The following is an 18890-nucleotide window of genomic DNA, read 5'->3' as shown; positions in this document are numbered from 1 at the left end:
ATGGTTTTGTCAATTGTGCCAATGCAAATAAGGATGCAAAGCCATGTGTGTTATATACAGGGAAGTACAGGCAACTGAAAGGAGAAGTTTCAGATTTTGAAAGAGAAGTGGTGGGTGAAAAATTCCTTTTGATGTTGAGATCCGAGTCAGTTATTAACTTACAGCTGACTCCAAATTAAAAGACTACGCTGCTATACCTGACCTGTGATACCACATTAAAAACAAGCCAAAAGCCCAGGAGGCTGTCAGCAGTCTGGAGCAGCATCTCCCAGTAGTATCTAGTTCTGAGTAAAACAAGCATTTTGTTGCTACTGCCCTTCACGACAACCTAAATGTATAAGGTTGGATTTTCCAATTTCATAAAGATGAAGAAGGCACAAAGGAAACAGGTGAAGTCTGCAACTAATATGTATGTTGCCCTCTGCTCCTTTGAATCTGATTCAAGTTAAATCGTGAGGACCAAGCAGGCTCCACTTTCACATTAAAGGTAAGCGAACGCTGACTGTGTCGCGAAGGTCAGCCAGCATGGGTTGCGAAGGTCAGCTGGTTGGAAAAAGTGGGTCCCGGGAAAAATAGTTTGAAAAACACTGCCTTAAGGAAGGCATTCCTGATCTCTGGAATGACATCTAGTGGACAGGATATATTTTCCCCAAGGCGGGGATATCTGAAATAAGGAAATTTCATTTACATAGGGCCTTTTGCATCCTCAGAACATCCCAAGGTGCCTCACAGTCACAATTCATTTGATGTGCAGTCACTTTGGTTATAAAAGTAAGCTCAGCAATTTACTTGCAAATGAGTAAATTTGTACATGTCTCTCTAATTGATTAACATTGCCAAGCAGGTCTTGCAGGATTTTGTTCAGTCAGAATGGATGTTTGATATTCAGAAACCATTAAATTAAATTAAACCTTCAACCCTGTCCCTCACTAATTTCCATATGACGAGAATAGTCAATCAACTAAAAGGTAAGAATGCTCAAAACTGCTGGAACTACGGTTGGAAGGCACAGTTTGTAAGCTGCTCCAGTAGTGTACTTCCCCTTTACCACTGATAAAAATAAATCTATTTTCTTCATTAGCACAGTAGACCATGGGGTTACTCAGCAAGGTCGTAGGTTCAATCAATGGTCTTTACAGATATCAGCCAGGGTAACTATAGGAACATTTCCATTGGTTTTAGTGTCCCTGGATGAGAGGCTTGTTGAGGGTTGGGGAATAGCAGGGTGGATGCGGAGGTGGGAAATCCAGGGAGGTGGGACATCCAGGGCTTTACCTCCCAAATGCGATCTAGCTACCTTTACTGCAAATTGAATCTGGATAAATTTTATACAGGAAAGGCTAAGATTCTACTGTGATGCACGAGAGGGAAATTAAATATAAAACACCAAGGCTTGCACAATAATGGTCAGGTACCTGAGATATGCTGGTGCAATGGAATAGTAAGTAACCTGAGGCATTATATTTGTAGTATAAAAGGTCTGGCAAACGTAGGGTTAACGTGGGACTGAGTACAGTACTACCCACACATTGAGGGGTTAAGAGAACACATGACCTACAGCAAGTGGTCAGTCTGGTGTTGGACTGAGCCGTATGCACAAGCAAGCATGGGGAAAACTCTTAGTTTGAACCCTTCATGGTGTGTATGTACATGGTTCTTGTAGTTAGTGAATTCATACAGTTAACCCACCGAAGATTTTCCAGGGACACAGGTTCAATTCTGACCTTGAATGACTGTCTGTGAGGAGTTTGCACATTCTCCCAGTGTCTGCGTGGGTTTCCTACAGGTGCTCCGGTTTCCTTCCACAGCCCAAATATGTGCAGGTTAGGTGAGGTTTCAGGGATAGGGCCGGGGAGTGGGCCTAGTTAAGGTGCTCTTTCAGCAGGTTGGTACAGTCTCGATGGGCCGAATGACCTCCTTCTGCACTGTAGGAATTCTAATCATTCAAATACATTAAGATCTACCAAATGGTATCCAACATCTTTACAACACAGTAGCAGAGAATGGAAAAACCAAAACTTCGCAAAAAATGCGGAGAAAAACTAAAATTTTGCAAAAAATTCAAAGCATTATGACCTGATATAAAACTAAAGTAGAAGATGGGCAGAGGAAACTTGCGAGGGAGAAGCTCCAAAGAACGGCTTGAAAGCTGAAGGCAGAAATTTAAAATTCCTCACTGCAGAAGGTGCCATTAGCACCCCACCCACAAATATTTACTCCCTCTGCCATTGATGCACTGGCAACAGTGTATACTATATCCAAGATGCATTCCAGAAACCTGCCAAGTGACCTCAGACAGCAGCTTCCAAACCTACGACTGCTACCATCTAGAAGAACGGCAGCAGATGCATGAGAAAACCATCACCTGAAAGTTCCCCTCCAAGCTACACACCATCTGACTTGGAAATATGTCAGTGTTCCTTCACTGTCACTTGGACAAAATCCTGGAAGTCTCTCCCTAACAGCACAGTGGGTGTACCTACACCACACAGACTGCAACGGTTCAAGATGGCAAATTCAGGGATGTGCAATAAATGCAGGCCTAGCCAGCAATACCCAGATCCAATGAGTGAATTAAAAAAGAATCTCTTGGAAGTTCAGCTTCAATTCGCAGAGTGCAGAATCTGCAGACCTAACATGGATGAGCTAAATCTTTGGCCGTGATTTAATGGCCGCAATGCGCTTAAGCAAGTGTACGACAAGGCTGTTAGATCGCGGAAGAGGCCAAAATCGTGAACTGTGCAAGGCGCTGATCTGTTTGTGATCTAACTGGCCCACCCCTGTTGGCGAAATAAGGATCCCGCTGCAGTGTGGCGATAAACCAATAATCACCACTTAATCACATCTCCATACAATTAACGGGAGCGACCCCCAATTTAAGGGCCTCCCCAGCATGTAGTCACGCAGGTGTCGATTGGTACACCTTTTTAAAAATGTGAAGCCGGTGGAAGGACTGCTGCAGGGACACGAGGAGATGAGCAGCCATCTTCGCTACTGGGCAATAAGCCCGGGGCACTGGCGTTGCTGCCCTGGTGCTTGGAGGGGAGTGGGGGAACCCCCGCAGGCTGGCCTCGGTTGGGTGGGTCGTCATCGGTGGGTGGAAGGGCAGGTTGCAGAGCAGGTGAGTGGCTGCCCATGGTTTAGGTTAGGGGAGAATGGGTGTCTCAGCGCTCACGGGTCCGCCATGCCAACCTCTGGATCTTGTGTTCCCGTTCCTGAAGCAAGCCCAGCTGCAGCCTGCTAGCTCCACCAATCAACCATAACTCCCCCTGACCGCGGAGGCCTCTGGCCATGTGGCTGAATGCTGTTCCTAATTGGGAATTGGCAATCGTGGTCAAGTGAGCACTTCACACAACCCAAGTGGATTCCCATGGTTAGGCGTGCCATGCACCATGTGGGAGTCATTGTTTAGAACGTAGAACATACAGTGCAGAAATAGGCCATTCGGCCCATCAAGACTACACCGACCCACATAAGCCCTCACTTCCACCCTATCCCCGTAACCCAATAACCCCTCCTAACCCAAACAACTTCCCAAACATACCGTGATGCCTGAACACTGTGCCTGAACGCTGCGGGAGGCAACCACTGCCAACATCCGAACACCAAGGGGCTGGGACACAGCACCGGATAAATTTTGGCGACAGAGTGAGTGTGTACACAGGGCAGGGCACCAGCGCCCGGTCCAGGTAACGTTACCCAGGTGTCTGGGGTACAAGGTGTGGGGTCCTGTGAGCAGGGGCCCCACTGTGGCTGGCCGTGCATGGGCAGGGCGTGTCGGAATGCACGGGATGTTGGGGGGGAGCAATGGGGGAATAGGGCTGGGGTGTAGTGGGGAAAGGGTGAATGGGGGGGTGGGGGGGGAGAGGGGGAGCAATTGGGGAATGGGAGCAATGGGGGAATGGGAGAGGGGAAATGGAAGAGGAGGGAGCAATGGGGGGTTGGGGGAGGGTAGCAATGGGGGAATGGAGGAGGAAGGAGCAATAGGAGATTGGGGGGAGGGGGGAGCAATGGAGGAAATGGAGGGTCCCAGGATGGTGTACACCGCTGGTTGTCAGTCTCTCACCCTCTCCAATTCCCTACAGATATTACACACAATGAATAATATCTTGGACCCTGCGGAAGCTGCCTTCATGGTGCTACTCATAGGCCAGGCAGCCAGACGCCAGAGGAGGCAGCGGCAGCATGTCAACAGAGACTCGAGAAAATGGCCTATGTGCAGGGGCCCGCCCCACATCCTGAAGTGATGGATACCTTGTTTGCCCGGGCAGCGAACTATATAAACTTTGACAGAGACCAGGCTCAACAAGATGCCCGGGCAACAGGATTTTTCGCCATCGGCGGGATTCCCTCGGTCCAGGGACTAATAGATGGCATGCATGTCGCCTTGCGGTCATTGGGCTGTCTGAGAGTGCCCTACGTCAACAGCAATCTATGCCATAGTCTGACCCCCGCCTTTTTGCTGAGTGCTCGCATTACACAATACTAAGTCGAATATAAACTGCCCTCTGGTTGGTTCTGGAACATGCTACTCGCAGAAACTATCTCAAAAGCAGGTGACCAAAGTTTGGGTCGGGAACATTTTGGAATAGTGATCATAATTCCGTAAGTTTTCGAATACTTATGGATAAGGACAAGAGTGCCCTCGAGTGAGGGTGCTAAATTGGGGGAAGGCAAACGACACCAAAACTCGGCAAGAGCTGGAGAATGTGAATTGGGAGCGGCTGTTTGATGGTAAATCCACATTTGATATGAGGGAGTCTTTTAAAGAAAGTTGACTAGAATGCAGGACAGGCGAAATGAAGGACAGAAATGGCACGATTAGGGAACCATGGATGACAGGGGAAATTATAAGACTAGTTAAAAAGAAAAGGAAGCATACATAAGTCTAAGCAATCAAAACAGACAAAGCTTTTGAAGAACATAGGGAAAGTAGGAACAAACTCAAACGGGGAGTTAGGAGGGTTAAAAGAGGCCATGAAATATCACTGGCAAGCAGGGTCAAGGAAAATCAGAAGGCCTTTTATACATATATAAGGAGCAAGAGGGTAGCTAGGGAAAGAGTATGTCCACTCAAGGAAAAAGGAGGGAAGTTATGCGTGGAGTCAGAGAAAGTAGGCGAGATCCTTAATGAGTGCTTTGCATCAGTATTGACCAAATGGAGAGGGACATGACGGATGTCGACATTAGGGATGGGATATGTCAGCATAATGAAGAAGGAAGTGTTGCATATCGTACATGTATTCAGGTAAACAAGACCCCTGGGCCGGATGGGATATATCCTAGGTTACTGTGGGAAGCAAGAGAGGAAATAGCTGGGGCCTTAACAGATGTCTTTGCATCATCTATGACCACAGGCGAGGTTCCAGAGGACTGGAGAATAGCCAATTTTGTCCCTGTTTAAGAAGGGAAGGTAATTATAGACCGGTGAGCCTAATGTCAGTGGCAGAGAATCTGTTGGAGAAGATACCGAAGGAGAGGATTTATTCATATTTGGAAGCGAATGGACATGTTCATGATAGGCATCATGGTTTTGTGCGGGGAAAGCCATGTCTAATGTGTTTTTTGAGGTGACAAAATTAATTGGTGAGGGAAAGGCTGTGGATGACGTCTACAAGGACTTTAGTAAGGCGCTTGGCAAGGTCCCTCATGGCAGACTGGTATAAAAGGTAAAGTCGCATGGCATTCGGGATGTGCTGGCTAGATGAATAAAGAATTGGCTTGGCAATAGGAGACAGAGATCAACAGTGGAAGGGAGCTTTTCAGAATGGAGATCTATAACTAGTGGTGTTCCACAGGAATCAGTGCTGGGACCACTGTAGTTTGTAATATATATATATATATATATATATATATAAATTGTCTGGAGGAAACTGTAGATGGTCTGATTAGCAAGTTTGCACATGATACCAAAATAGGTGGAGTTGCAAAGAGTGAAGGGGACTGTCAAGAGAATATAGCAGAATATAGATAGATGGGAGAGTTGGACAGAGAAATGGCAGATGGCATTCAATCCGGACAAATGCGAGGTGATGCATTTTGGAGGATCAAATTCAGATGGGAATTATACAGTAAAATGGCAGAACCCTCAGGAGCATTGACATACAGAGGGATCTGGCCGTTCAGATCTATAGTTCCATGAAAGTGGCAATGCAGGTGGATAAGGTGGTCAAGAAGGCATACGGCATGCTTGCCTTCATCAGCCAGGACATTAAGTACAAGAGTTGGAAGGTCATGTTACAGTTGTATAAAACTTTACCAGGCCACATTTGGAATATTGCGTGCAGTTCTGGTCGTCACACTACCAGAAGCACGTGGATGCTTTGGAGAGAGTGCAAAGAAGGTTTATCAGGATTTTCCCTGGTCTGGAAGGTGTTGGCTCTGAGAGGTGAATAAACTAGGATTGTTTACATTGTAAAGACGGAGGCCGAAGAGAGACTTGATTGAGGTCTACAAAATTACCAGAGGTATAAACAGGGTGAATAGTCAGAAGCTTTTTCCCAGGGTGGAAGACTCAATTACAAGGGGGCACAGGTTCACGGTGAGAGGGGGAAAGTTTAGGGGAGATATACAAGGAAAGATTTTTACGCAGAGGGTGGTGGATGCCTGGGATGCTTTGCCAGTGGACGCAGTGGAGGCAGACACGATAGCAAAGTTTAAGATGTATCTTGATAGACACATGAACGGGCAGGGAATGGAGGGATACAGATCGTTTGGACAATAGGTGGTAAGTCTAAATAAGGAATCTGGATCGATGTAGGCTGGTTGGGCTGAAGGGCCTGGTCCTGAGACGTTCGTTGTTCTCTTTCTATGAACGCCTCATCCAGGCTGGCAGTGCCAAGGTGGCATTTTGCTGGCGCCAGAGATGGCGCCTAGGGGTGCCCTCCCCTTGAAGTGGGATGTGGGAGTCTCGAGGACCTCCTCATAGGTGTGTTGTGGGGGTGGGGGGTCTGGAGGCTGTGGTGGGGCTCTAAAGATTGGGGCAACATTTAAAAATGGTTCCCCGATCTCTTCTTGCACTGGCGAGTAGAGCTAGTAGTTCAGGAAATGGGACTGAAAGCATCTTTTTAAAAAATATAAATTTAGAGTACCCAATTCAATTTTTCCAATTAAGGGGCAATTTAGCATGTCCAATTCACCTACCCTGCACATCTTTGGGTTGTGACGGGTGAGACCGACTCAGACACAGGGAGAATGTGCAAACTCCACACGGACAGTGACCCGGGGCCGGAATCGAGCCCGGGTACTCAGCGCCGTGAAGCAGCAGTGCTAACCACTGCGTCACTGTGCCGCCCCACCCAGTCTAATAATAATATTAATAATAATCTTTATTAGTGTCACAAGTAGGCTTATATTAACGCTGCAATGAAGTTACTGTGAAAATTCACCAGTTGCCACACTACGACACCTGTTCGGGTACACAGGGGGAGAATTCAGAATGTCCAATTCACCTAACAGCACATCTTTTAGGACTTGTGAGAGGAAATCGGAGCACCCGGAGGAAACCCACGCAGAGAGAACTTGCAGACAGCGCACAGACAGTGCCCCAAGCCGGGAATCGAACCCGGGTCCCTGATGCTGTGAAGCAACAGTGTTGACCACTGTGTTACTGTGATGCTCCTGCAAGAAAATTGGAACTTAGCTGATTTAACAGTAATTTCCAGTTACTGCTAATTGGAGGCTAGAGTAGATTTCAAAAAAAAAATGTAAGAACAAAATTAACACTTTAAACTCCACCACTCACCATACTGCAAGTCTGCACTCAGTTTCCTCAGCTGCACTCCAAAAGGCTGCTTTATGTTATGTACTCTGAGACTTGGATGGGGGAGGTGGTGTCGTAATAACAATGTAAATACATGGGAATAAATTAGAATAACTTGAAAGACATTGGATGAAGACATGCGGTGGGGGGGGGGGGGGGGGGGGAGAGGAGGAGGAGGAGTTGGAGGAGGAGGAGAAGTGTAGTATCAGGGTCCAGCACCTACAGCAGGGTTTTCAAACTGAGGGTTGTAATCCCTGGGTGGGTCACAGGCAGTTGTCAGCAGGGTCATGAAGCAATTGGTTGTGGCAGTCACATCGGTTGTGAGAAGAACTGAAGATGGGTCATTTTGTAGTAAGGAAGAGAGACCCAGAGACAGAAACAGGGAGGATCTCACAATTGAATCTGCTGGAGATTTTAGCAGGAGAGTCCACGGCATGACAAGGCAGTGCTGGTGTGAGCTGTATCCAAAGCTCCGAGCTCTGGATACAGCTCATTTAAGAAACTGAAATCGGGAACACAGCAGTGTAAAGACGATTTCTTGAGTTATGGCATTGTTAATTTTGCCATTGCAAATCAGGATGTAAAGCCCGTGTGTGTTATATGTAGGGAAGTACTGGCAAATTAAAGTTTAAAAACCTCAAAAGTTCAAAGGCATTTGAAGACATGGCGAGTTCGAGGACAAACCTCTTGATTTTTTTTTCAGAGGATACAGTGAGAACTTGAATCATCAGCTGAAGTCCTTAGCAGAAATGTAACATTAAATATCAAAGCAAACAAAATCGTGAGGACTAAGCAGGCTCACCTGTCGCACTAAAGGTAAGCGAAAATGGTGTGTCACGAAAGTCAGCCGGAGTGGGTCACGAAAGTCAGCCAGCTTGGATCACAAAGGTTGACCGGTATAGGTCGCGAAGGTCAGCCAGCATGGTTCGCGAAGTCCAGCCAGCATGGATATCGCATGGTCAGTCAGTTTGTAAAAGTGGGCCCCGGGAAAATTAGTTTGAAAACACTGACCTGTAGTATTAACATGGTACTGAGTACAGTACCGCTCACAGTGATGTAAGAGAATACATGGCCCACACTCAGGGTCAGTTTAGTATTAGACAAGAGCCATGTGCACAAGCATGGAGACAACTACGAGCTTGAACCCTTTACCATACTTTTGTAGATAATTCTTGTAGTTGACAAATACATACAGTTAACCTACTTAAGACTACAAAGACTTGATTAAGACTTATGATGTTACTGAATCAGCGCCAGGGTCCCAGGTTCGATTCCCCGCTGGGTCACTGCCTGTGCGGAATCTGCACATTCTCCCAGTGTCTGCGTGGGTTTCCTCCGGGTGCTCCAGTTTCCTCCCACAGTCCAAAGACATGCAGGTTAAGTGGATTGGCTATGCTAAATTGCCCTTAGTGTCCAAAAAAGGTTAGGAGGGGTTATAGGGTTAGGGTGGAAGTGAGGGCTGAAGTGGGTCGGTGCAGATTCGATGGGTCGAATGGCCTCCTTCTGCACTGTATGTTCTATGAATTCAACAAAATTCCCCAGTTAAAAAAGGAAACTTGGAAAAACCTAGTTTCAACAAGCTAATGCTGCCATAAATGAGTAATAACATAGCACATCTTTAGCTCAGAGTAGAAGCGGGAATAATAGTGATGTAGTTCACATTTTAAATGGTAAATGTTACATAATAGAATCAGAGAGGTTACAGGACAGGGGCCATTTGACCCATCTTGTCTCTGTCCTCTGCGTGAGCAGCTCCCCAGGTTTTTCTCGTAGCCCACAATTCTTTTTTCAGATAATTATCCAATTTCCTTTTGAATGTCACCATTGAATTTACCTCTTAACACATTCTCCAACAGTTGATTCCAGATGCTAACCAGATCAGTTATGGTATTGTTGCATGGCAGAGCAAACTCGAAGGGCTGAATGACCCGCTCCCGTTTCCATGTCCCAAGTTAATTGGATAAAAAAAGTCTCATACTGCCTTTGGTTCTTTTGCCAATGACCTTTAATTGGGGCCCTCTTGCGTCTGCACTCTTCAATCAATGAGAACAGTTTCTCCCCATCTACTCTGTGCAGACCTCAAGATTTTGAACACCTATATCAAACCTCCTCTCAATCTGGTGCAAGGGGGGGGTGCCCCCAAGGTTCAAAGGTGGGGGTTTGGGGGGCATGGGGCACATCCCCGAGTGGCATGGGGAGGGGCACACCTACGTGGTGCAAGGGGGGGGGGGTGCATCCCAAGGGGCATGGGGGAGGGGCACGTGAGGTACCGAGTGGAGGGGATGGGGGGTAATGGAAGAGCCAAGTACAGTCCGGGAGGTAGGAGATGAAGAGCTGAGCATGGGTGCTGTGTTCCTTGACAGCATACATTTGATGCCCTGAAATTTAAAAAAAAAACAGTAAATGCTGGGAAAACCCAGCAGATCAGGCGTTATCTGTGGAGAGAGACGTTGAGTTAACTTTTCAAGTCCAACAGGACTCTGCTTTGGCCCTGATGCCCGGGATTGACATTCAGAATTCCGGAGCTACACTTATCCTTAATGCTGTAACAGGACAATGTGGCACTTATCCATCGTGAACCGAATGAGAATTAATCCCCTTCTCCTGATGGGCTGAGGGTTAACCTGGGCGTTAACATGCGGCCCGGCCCGCCACTCCGACTTTACCTTGACTGGCGGGTTCCATCGTTGCTTCCGTGCCGACAGGCCCCGCCCCCTTCACCTTTCACCCTGGCAACCGCGCGCCACACTTCCGGCGTTCTGAACGTTGGCGCAGAAGCGGGTGATGTGCGCGAGCGCTGCGAGCCAGTGAGGTCTTGTGGCTGTTTTCCGATTCCGCTGCGTTTAAAAAAAACAAATGTTCGAGTTAATTTTAACCTGTGGAGGTGACCAAGATTTTCATTTTAATTTAATGGTGGCCCCCTCTCTCCCCAGATTGTTGTGCCCGAGCTTCCAGCTGCCTTTCATCCGCCAGCATGGTGAAAACTCTGCTGAGGTGTAACATCGACCTTGTGCCGGGGAATTTGGGGGGCAGCAGCCTGAGAAATACTGCTCGAGAAGGGTAAACACAGCTAATATGGAGCAAAATCCAAATTTAAGAGAAGAAGGTTAACAGGTGACTTAATTGAGGCATGCAAGATGATCAGAGGATTAGATAGGGTGGACAGTGAGAGCCTTTTTCCTCGAATGGTGATGTCCAGCACGAGGGGACATAGCTTTAAATTGAGGGGAGATAGACATAAGACAGATGTCAGAGGTAGGTTCTTTACTCAGAGAGTAGTAAGGGCGTGGAATGCCCTGCCTGTAACAGTAGTGGACTCGCCAACATTAAGGGCATTCAAATGGTCATTGGATAGACATATGGACGATAAGGGAATAGTGTAGATGGGCTTTAGAGTGGTTTCACAGGTTGGCGCAACATCGAGGGCCTAAGGGCCTGTACTGCGCTGTAATGTTCTAAATACTGCAGGTGCTGGAAATTCTCAGCAGGTCTGGCAGCAGCTGTGGAACAAGATTTGTATATAATATATCTAACCTTTCATTGTCATAAGTATGAAGTTATTGTGAAAAGCAAAGAGAAAGGGGTTGGGAAAAGTAATAAAAGGGAAGCTGAACAAAGTCGAGGTTAAGTGGATTGACTATGGTAAAATTGTCACTTGTGCTCAAAGGTTAGATGGGGTTATGGGTTTCCAGGAGTGCGCCTAGGTAAGGGGCTCTCTCAGAGGGTTCGTGCAGACTTGATGGGCCGAATGGCCTCTTTCTGTACTGCACGGATTCTATGAATTTCCAAATTCCTGGCCCTAACTATAACTACCTTATCTTCACCATGGATGTCCTATCTTTCAACAACTTTACCCTTACCAGGACAGTCTGAGGGCTGTCTGCATTTTTCTTGAGCAGAGGTCTGATCAATCTCCATCCACCACCACCCTCCTCCATCTGGCTGAACCTGTTCGCATGTTGAACAAGTTCTTCAAATCCGCTCACGTCCTCCAAATAAAATGTATTGCTGTAGATACATAGAAACATAGGAACAGGGGGAGACCATTCGGCCCTTCAAGCCTGTTCTGCCATTTGAATGACAGATTCGTACAGTGCAAAAAAGGCCCTTCAACCATTGGGTCTGCGCTGACAACTCTGGTGCAGGTCGAATGTGGACTCTGTTTCTCTTAATTTATTTACGAATTATCAGAATAGCTGCAGTGCAGAAGTAGGCCATTCGGCCCATTGGGTCTGCACCAACCCTCCAAAAGAGCACTGCACCTAGGCCCACTCATCTACCTCATCCCCGCAACCTCATAAGCTAACCTATACATCTTTGAACACTAAGGGGTAATTTAGTATTGCCAATCCACCTAACCTCCCCATCTTTGGACTGGGAGGAAACCAGAGCACCGGAGGAAACCCTGCAGACACGGGGAGAAAGTGCAAACTCCAGACAGTCAGTCACTCGTGAACCCGGTTCCCTGGTGCTGTGCGGCAGGGATTTAGCATGTTTGTTGAAATTCTTACCTCTCATTTGCTTCAGTGTCTCACTTCCTCCTCATCACTTGGAGGATGTACTTTGCTTGGCAGAGTAGTGTTAGATTTTCTTCCATTCAGAAAATTTGCAGGTGATTTCGTGTCAGCCATGAGAGGTGTGGATCAAAGTGACAATTATGGTCTTATGGTAAGGCAAGGTTTGTCTTCCTTTGTCTCTCCACATTGCATAAGGATTATTTTGACCATCTGGATCTGTCTTTCTATAAACCCATATCCTTGAGGGTTATGGGGTGATGATGTTGAACTCGGACTGCTCAGCGAATTCATTAATTTCCCAGGATGTGAGCTGGGTGCCATTATCACATATTAATCTTTCAGGAATCCATTGCTCAGCAAACATAACTTGTAAAACCGAGAGGATTGTTGCGGCCCTCAAGTTTTTCATATTCCAGATAAAAGGAAACTTTGAGTAGGACTGACTATGAGACCATTCTTTCTTGTGTGTGAATAAAGTGGTTCCCACAGTATGCCATGGTCCGGGTGGTACTTCAGTAGCTATTGTCTCTTTCTGCTGTGTGTTTCTGTACTTCTGGCTTGCATTCAACGAAGACACCAAATTTTCAATGTCTTTGTAGATACCTATCCAGTACACAGCTGATCCAGCTTTGAGTTTACACTTATCCATTCCCATGTTCTGCATTCTTTTGGGTAAGATTATCCAGGATCTGACTAGCAGGACACCATCTTCCAGTGAGATGTCATCTCAGATGGATCAATACTGCCATATGTGTTTACTGTATCTTATAAGGCCATCTTTGGATCTTTTGCTGCAATAGCGTCTTGGTCCTCATCTTTGCTGGTCTCAACTCTAATTTGACTCAATTTCAGTGGTGTTACATTCACTAGGTGATTAATCTTTAAACCTAGATATATATTTTTCCTTTGGTGACAACCAAGGTAGGGTATCTGCCAGCACCATTTCTATTCCTGGCTTGTATTTCAGAGCAAAATCATAACTGAAGAAGAGTAACCTTCGTAGTCTTGCTGCTGCTTTACACAGATTTTTCTTGTAAGTCTGCTCTAGTGGAGGATGATCATTTTCTCACAGAGATATGCATGGAACTTGTCACACGTACACAACTGCCAAACGCTCTCTTTTTATGTTGACAGATATGGTCCAGGCTGAGGTTAGAGTTTTGGATGCAAATGCTATTGATCTTTCCTCTTGTACCAGGACTGTTTCCATTCCTTTTGTAGAAGCATCCATTTGCATAGTGACAAGTTTATTTCTGTTGTAATATAACAGACTTGTTTCCTGGCATTTTAACTTTTTGAGTTTGTTGAAATTCCTGCTATGTGATTCTGACCACTGGTACTCACATCTTCTTTCATCAGCACCTGCAGATTTGCTGTGTGCTCTGATACATACTGTAGCCATCTAAGATGGCCACCTGCAAAGGACCCATGGGAATTATGGCCAACCCAGGACTCAGACAGATACAGAGCTTATCTGTATTTGAAACAAGGGTAACGAGACCTGATCGAAACCCCCGCTCGTTTACATTTCAATGGCCCATTTTCCAGGACAATTGAACTCCAATCAAGAAACCGGTACAGCCACAGACTGATTGGCGCCACTCCCTTTACTCAGAGAGCCGAACTGCCAAGGTCAATGACTGCTAAGGACCCGGCCAGCCATCAAGGCACCCGCCCCTTTATTGGCTGAAATCGAAGACAGTGATCAGAGCCCTGTTGAACTATTGGGTCCAAGGTTAAGGACCGCCCCAAAGAGCGCAAAATCCCAGAGGGATAAAAGAGAGCACAGCCATGTGTTCTGTCTCTTTTGGATCCTGCCTGTGCCTGCCAACTGTAGCAGGAACAGCCAGCCAAGTTCAAGACCAACGATGGCTACCTGACGGATGAGCCCAGCAGAGTCAGAGCCACTTTCTTCGAACCAGCCAAGTGAAATCCAGATAAAGGCCATATCCATTTGCACAGTGCCGGTCGCCCTGAAGTTAAATATAGGTTATCGTAGATGATAGGTGTAGTTTAACTCGTAGTAGATATTGTGTTTGCATGTCAAGGTAACTCTTGTGTATGTAAATAAACCATCTTTTGAACTAACTAACTGGTTGTGTGGTCATTTGATCGATATAAGGGAAGGCTTGTCGTTCACCAACATTATCATTAATATTAGCAACAGTTTTAGCGATGCTGTTGGGATTGAAAATGAGCAACAGTACCGTATGTGGGAGCTCATGTATTGGATCAAGCCAAGGAAATGTCTTAATTCTCTCCTCATCTCGACTTTCCATCGCAGAGATAGCCATGATTCATTCAGATCTTGGCTTGATTCCGTCAGGTGTTAGTACACCATTCCGAAGAACTGGCATTTTGTCACTTTCACAATGCATTTGTCTGCATTTAACTTGATCCCAGAATTCCTGGTTCTGTGTGACTTCATGTAGATACTGGTCATGATCTTTTTCATCTACACTGGATATCTGCTGCTGTGCCGATTGCTGCTTTGAAGAACGAGCAGGAACCTAATTTAAATACAGAGTGCCAGAGAATCTGGAGCGAAAACCCCAGCTGTCCAATTGGAGATCTACATGCCGGTTTTCTCGCTGAAACTGACACAGAAAAAATAAAACGAAGATTCAGCCCAAGATGTTAGCATGACATTGTTCGGTTTTAGAACATCTTTCTTTGAAGAACCATTTTCTTCCAAATTTTCAGGAAAGATCTCCTGGTATAATCTGTGTGGGGTGGTGTTATTCTGTGGTCCAGTAATAATTTTCACCGTCAGATTTAGCATTGTGGGCTTTTTGCCCACCCTCTTCCTGATCTGAATTGGGTGAATTTCTTTTCTCTGGGAATGATCACGTCTAGCCATTACATACAGTTGTATGGTTCCTATCCCTAGTCTGTTCTCAGACTAACCGTGATCTTCCAGATTTCAGTTCTTGTCCAGTTGCCCTAATTTCCTGCTCTGGTGTCTTGTCTACTACCATCTCCCTTTGTTCTGCCTGGTGATTGGCCTTTCCACGAGTTCTGGAGCTTGATTTTTAATGTGCGACTTTCCCTTATATCTGCGAATTCATGGGGTTATCCACAGCTGCTACACATTTTTCGCTCTTTTTGTTGTACATTATTTCATTGCTGCTGCACTGCATCAACCCTGTTGCCTTTCTCTTGGCTTAACTAAAGGCTAGTCATTTGGGTAGTTAATGTCTTCATTTGTCTGCTTGTGGCTTAATGTGCTCAAGCAGTGTAGGCAGTCTATGATATTGTGTGCTTGTCCTCCTCGATTAGCATTTTTTGCACGTCAAGGTGTGCAGAACCCCAAATTAGTTGATCACTCAGCCTTTTGTCTGTGTCCTTATGTTTACATTTTATAGCTATTTTTTTATCTTGTTACAAAGTTATCAATAGGCTCATCTAATTTCAAGGCCTGAGGCCTTGAAATTCATACCGGTAGATATGATGATCTGAATTTGGATGGAGATGGATGCTGGGAGATATTTCTTTCTTAGAATTGTTGAAACAGTGAATGTTTTGCTAATAGGAGTATATTGAGGCAAATATCATTACCTCAATTCAGAGAAAAGTTAAAAATAATAATAATTTGAAGCAGTGGAAGTTACAGAGCTAATGTAAGACAGCAAAGTAGTGGGTTTCATTTTGAATTGCAGCAAAGAACCAGCACTGACATAATGGGCCAAAATGCTTCATTCACTGCTGTAAAGCACTTGCTTTCTTTGCAGTGATGAGTGTGACAGTTTTAACCCTGATACAAGTAAGTCTCACTTCAAATGGATAAAAGTTTAACAGGCAAATCAGGTATTTTGTTGCAGTAACAATTCAATGTTTGCTTCTCTAAAATATGTATTTTACTCTTTCTTCTTGTTTTGGGGAGCTTGGCAGAGATTATTAGAGGAGAGATTCATGCCTGGACATTTTCTGCTGGTCTGCTGCAGAAGCTGTTGCTTGTGAGCAATCCTTGCTTCTACCCAATCACAAGCAGCTTTCCTGCAAAGCAGCTGCAGGGATAGGAATGAAGCACAAAATAGAGAATGTTTGCCAAACACCCCACTCTACCATTACCACCAAGCCAGGGATCAACCCTGGTTCAATGAAGAGTGCAGGAGGGCATGCCAGGAGCAACATCAAGCATACCGAAAAATTAGGTGTCAACCTGGTGAAGCTACAACACAGGACTACTTGTGTGCCAAACAGCATAAGCAGCAAGTAATAGACAGAGCTAAGCGATTCCACAATGAACGCATCAGATCTAAGCTCTAGTCCAACCACATCAAGCCGCGAATGGTGGTGGACAATTAAACAACTCACTGCAGGAGGAGGCTCGACAAATAGTCCCATCCTCAATAATGGAGGAACCCAGCACATATATGCAAAAGACAAGGCTGAGGCATTCGCAACAACCTTCAGCCAGAAGTGCTGAGTGACTGTTCCATCTCGGTCTCCTCTGGAGGTCCCCAGCATCACAGATGTCAGTCTTCAGCCAATATGATTCACTCCACGTGATGTCAAGGAATACTCTCCACTTGCCTGGATGAGTGCAACTCCAACAACACCCAGGAAGCTCAACACCATCCAGGACAAAGCAACCCACATGATTTCTCCCCCCTTCCACAAACATTCAAACCCACCACCACCGATGAAAAGTGGCAGCCTTGTGTACCATCTACAAGATGCACTGCAGTAACTTGTCAAAGTTCCTTTGACAGCACCTTCCAAACCCACGACCACAACCATTTAGAAGGACAAGAGCAGCAGATACCTGGGAACCCCAATACCTGGAGGTTCCCCTCCAAGTAGCTCACTTGCTGTTCCTTCACTGTCGCTGGGACAAAATCTTGGAACTCCATCTGTAACAACACAGTCGGTGTACCTACACCTCAGGGACTGCAGTGGTTCAAGAAGGCAATTCACCACCACCTTCTGAAGGACAACTAGGGATGCCCACATCCTGTAAATTAATTTAAAAATTGTTTATTAAAAAACACTAGATTTTAAATGGATATGAAATCCGTGTTCCAGAATGAGGTGTTCTTAAAAATATAGCATTGATTCAGGGCTATTTTGTGAATAATTATATTATGTGCCATAACTTCCAAGCGGTCCAGCATCGGATTTGCGGGGTACCCCAAAGATGTGCTGAGAAATACCTCTCCAGTGTTTAAAGATAAGGGTTTGAACAGAAATTGCCCAGAAGTGCTAACTTCCTCTGTACAATTGTGTTGCCCTGGGAATCATCTGAAAATGCAATTTAAATGTCAAACTTTGGATGTTTCTGGCTGTTTTACACAAATTGTTATCAAGGAAAAGTTCGAAGAATGAAATCTTTTATGACTTCTGGTAATTATTGTAAAGAAACAGACTGGCCCCACTATAGGACTCCCCTCACAACCCCAACTTCCCAGGTGACGCTCCCATTCCCGCACCCCCCCCCCACCCTCGCCGCCGACTACCCCCTTCATCGGTCTTCATTACACCTCTGACCCCTCAGTGGACTTCCCACCCATTGAATACCCCACCTCCCACAGGTCTCTCCCCATACCCCCAAGCCTCTAGGGGATTCCCCCCCACTCCCTGACTACCCCCACAACAGTATCACCCAGCTGCTCCCCATATGATTCCCCCCTGATCCGACTGACCCCCACCTTGCAGGTCTGACCTGACCCCTGCCGCAATGTCGTCAAGAGTCGATCCCCTCAGCCCCCCAAGGTCCAACACCTGATGTCCAACCAACCTCCTTCCCCAGCCATGTCTGACACCCCTCCCCATGTCCGACCCACCACAATGTCCAGTCCCACCCACCGATATCGAACATGCCCCCCCCCCCCCCCCCCCCCCCCCATCCCGACATCCAATTCTTCCCATCCCCAAAATCCTATCTATTCTCCATATGGACCTGTCAGTTTCAGTCTATTTTTAAACTTACTTGGTTTACGGCAGCTAGTGCCATGCAAAAGGGAGTATGTCATCCTTCAATCTGACTCTGCTGGACTGCAACACTGGGCTCTTGAGGACACTGCGCTGCCTGGACCTCACCCAGCCTCATTTGGAAGGTCAGGCGAGACAGGCAGGGAAGACCTTTCACCGAAGTAATTGGGCACAGAGTGGTAATCTGATGCTGATTGCCATCTCGAGGAAATTACGGTTTAACCTTCTTCTGTAGCTTGGACATCTTGTGTGTCGTCTTTAATCCTTTGCACTCACCCATACCATTGATGAGATTACGTGGCATTGAGTCAACACGTTGGTGTTTGGATAATGTTTATTGCTGGTTTGGGTTATGCTACAAAAAGCTGGGGCCCAACCCTCCAAAGTTGGCCACTATCACAAAGTGTTCCAAGTTAATTATCTTGAATCGGTCCATGTGTAACTGGACTCCTCCCCTCAAACTGGAAGTGACTTGCACTCCTCTATTTGGATTTGTTTTATTGTCATGCGTACCGAGGAACAGTGAAAAGTATTGTTCTGCGTACAGTCCAGACAGATCATTCCATACATGAAAAAAACATGTGACATACAACACAATGTAAATACATCGACACAAGCATTGGGTGAAGCATACAGGCATGCAGAACTATTCAGTAGAGTAGATGTTTGAAGAGATC

The 18890-nt window shown here is 46.0% G+C and overlaps 1 protein-coding gene across 1 annotated transcript in view; it reads right to left on the bottom strand.

The window, feature by feature from the left end:
• The window catches only part of cmc1 (C-x(9)-C motif containing 1), a 113211-nt gene extending 102689 nt beyond the window's left edge, over positions 1-10522 (bottom strand). Inside the window, exon 1 of the mRNA XM_072509350.1 lies at positions 10429-10522. Within this exon, the coding sequence (XP_072365451.1) occupies positions 10429-10447 (19 nt within the window). The 5' untranslated portion in view covers positions 10448-10522. The remainder of the gene's footprint in view (positions 1-10428) is intronic.
• Between the last annotated feature and the right edge of the window lie 8368 nt (positions 10523-18890).

Source organism: Scyliorhinus torazame, chromosome 6 (assembly GCF_047496885.1).
Source record: "Scyliorhinus torazame isolate Kashiwa2021f chromosome 6, sScyTor2.1, whole genome shotgun sequence".
Classification (NCBI taxonomy): domain Eukaryota; kingdom Metazoa; phylum Chordata; class Chondrichthyes; order Carcharhiniformes; family Scyliorhinidae; genus Scyliorhinus; species Scyliorhinus torazame.
This window is presented reverse-complemented; position numbering and strand designations above follow the sequence as displayed.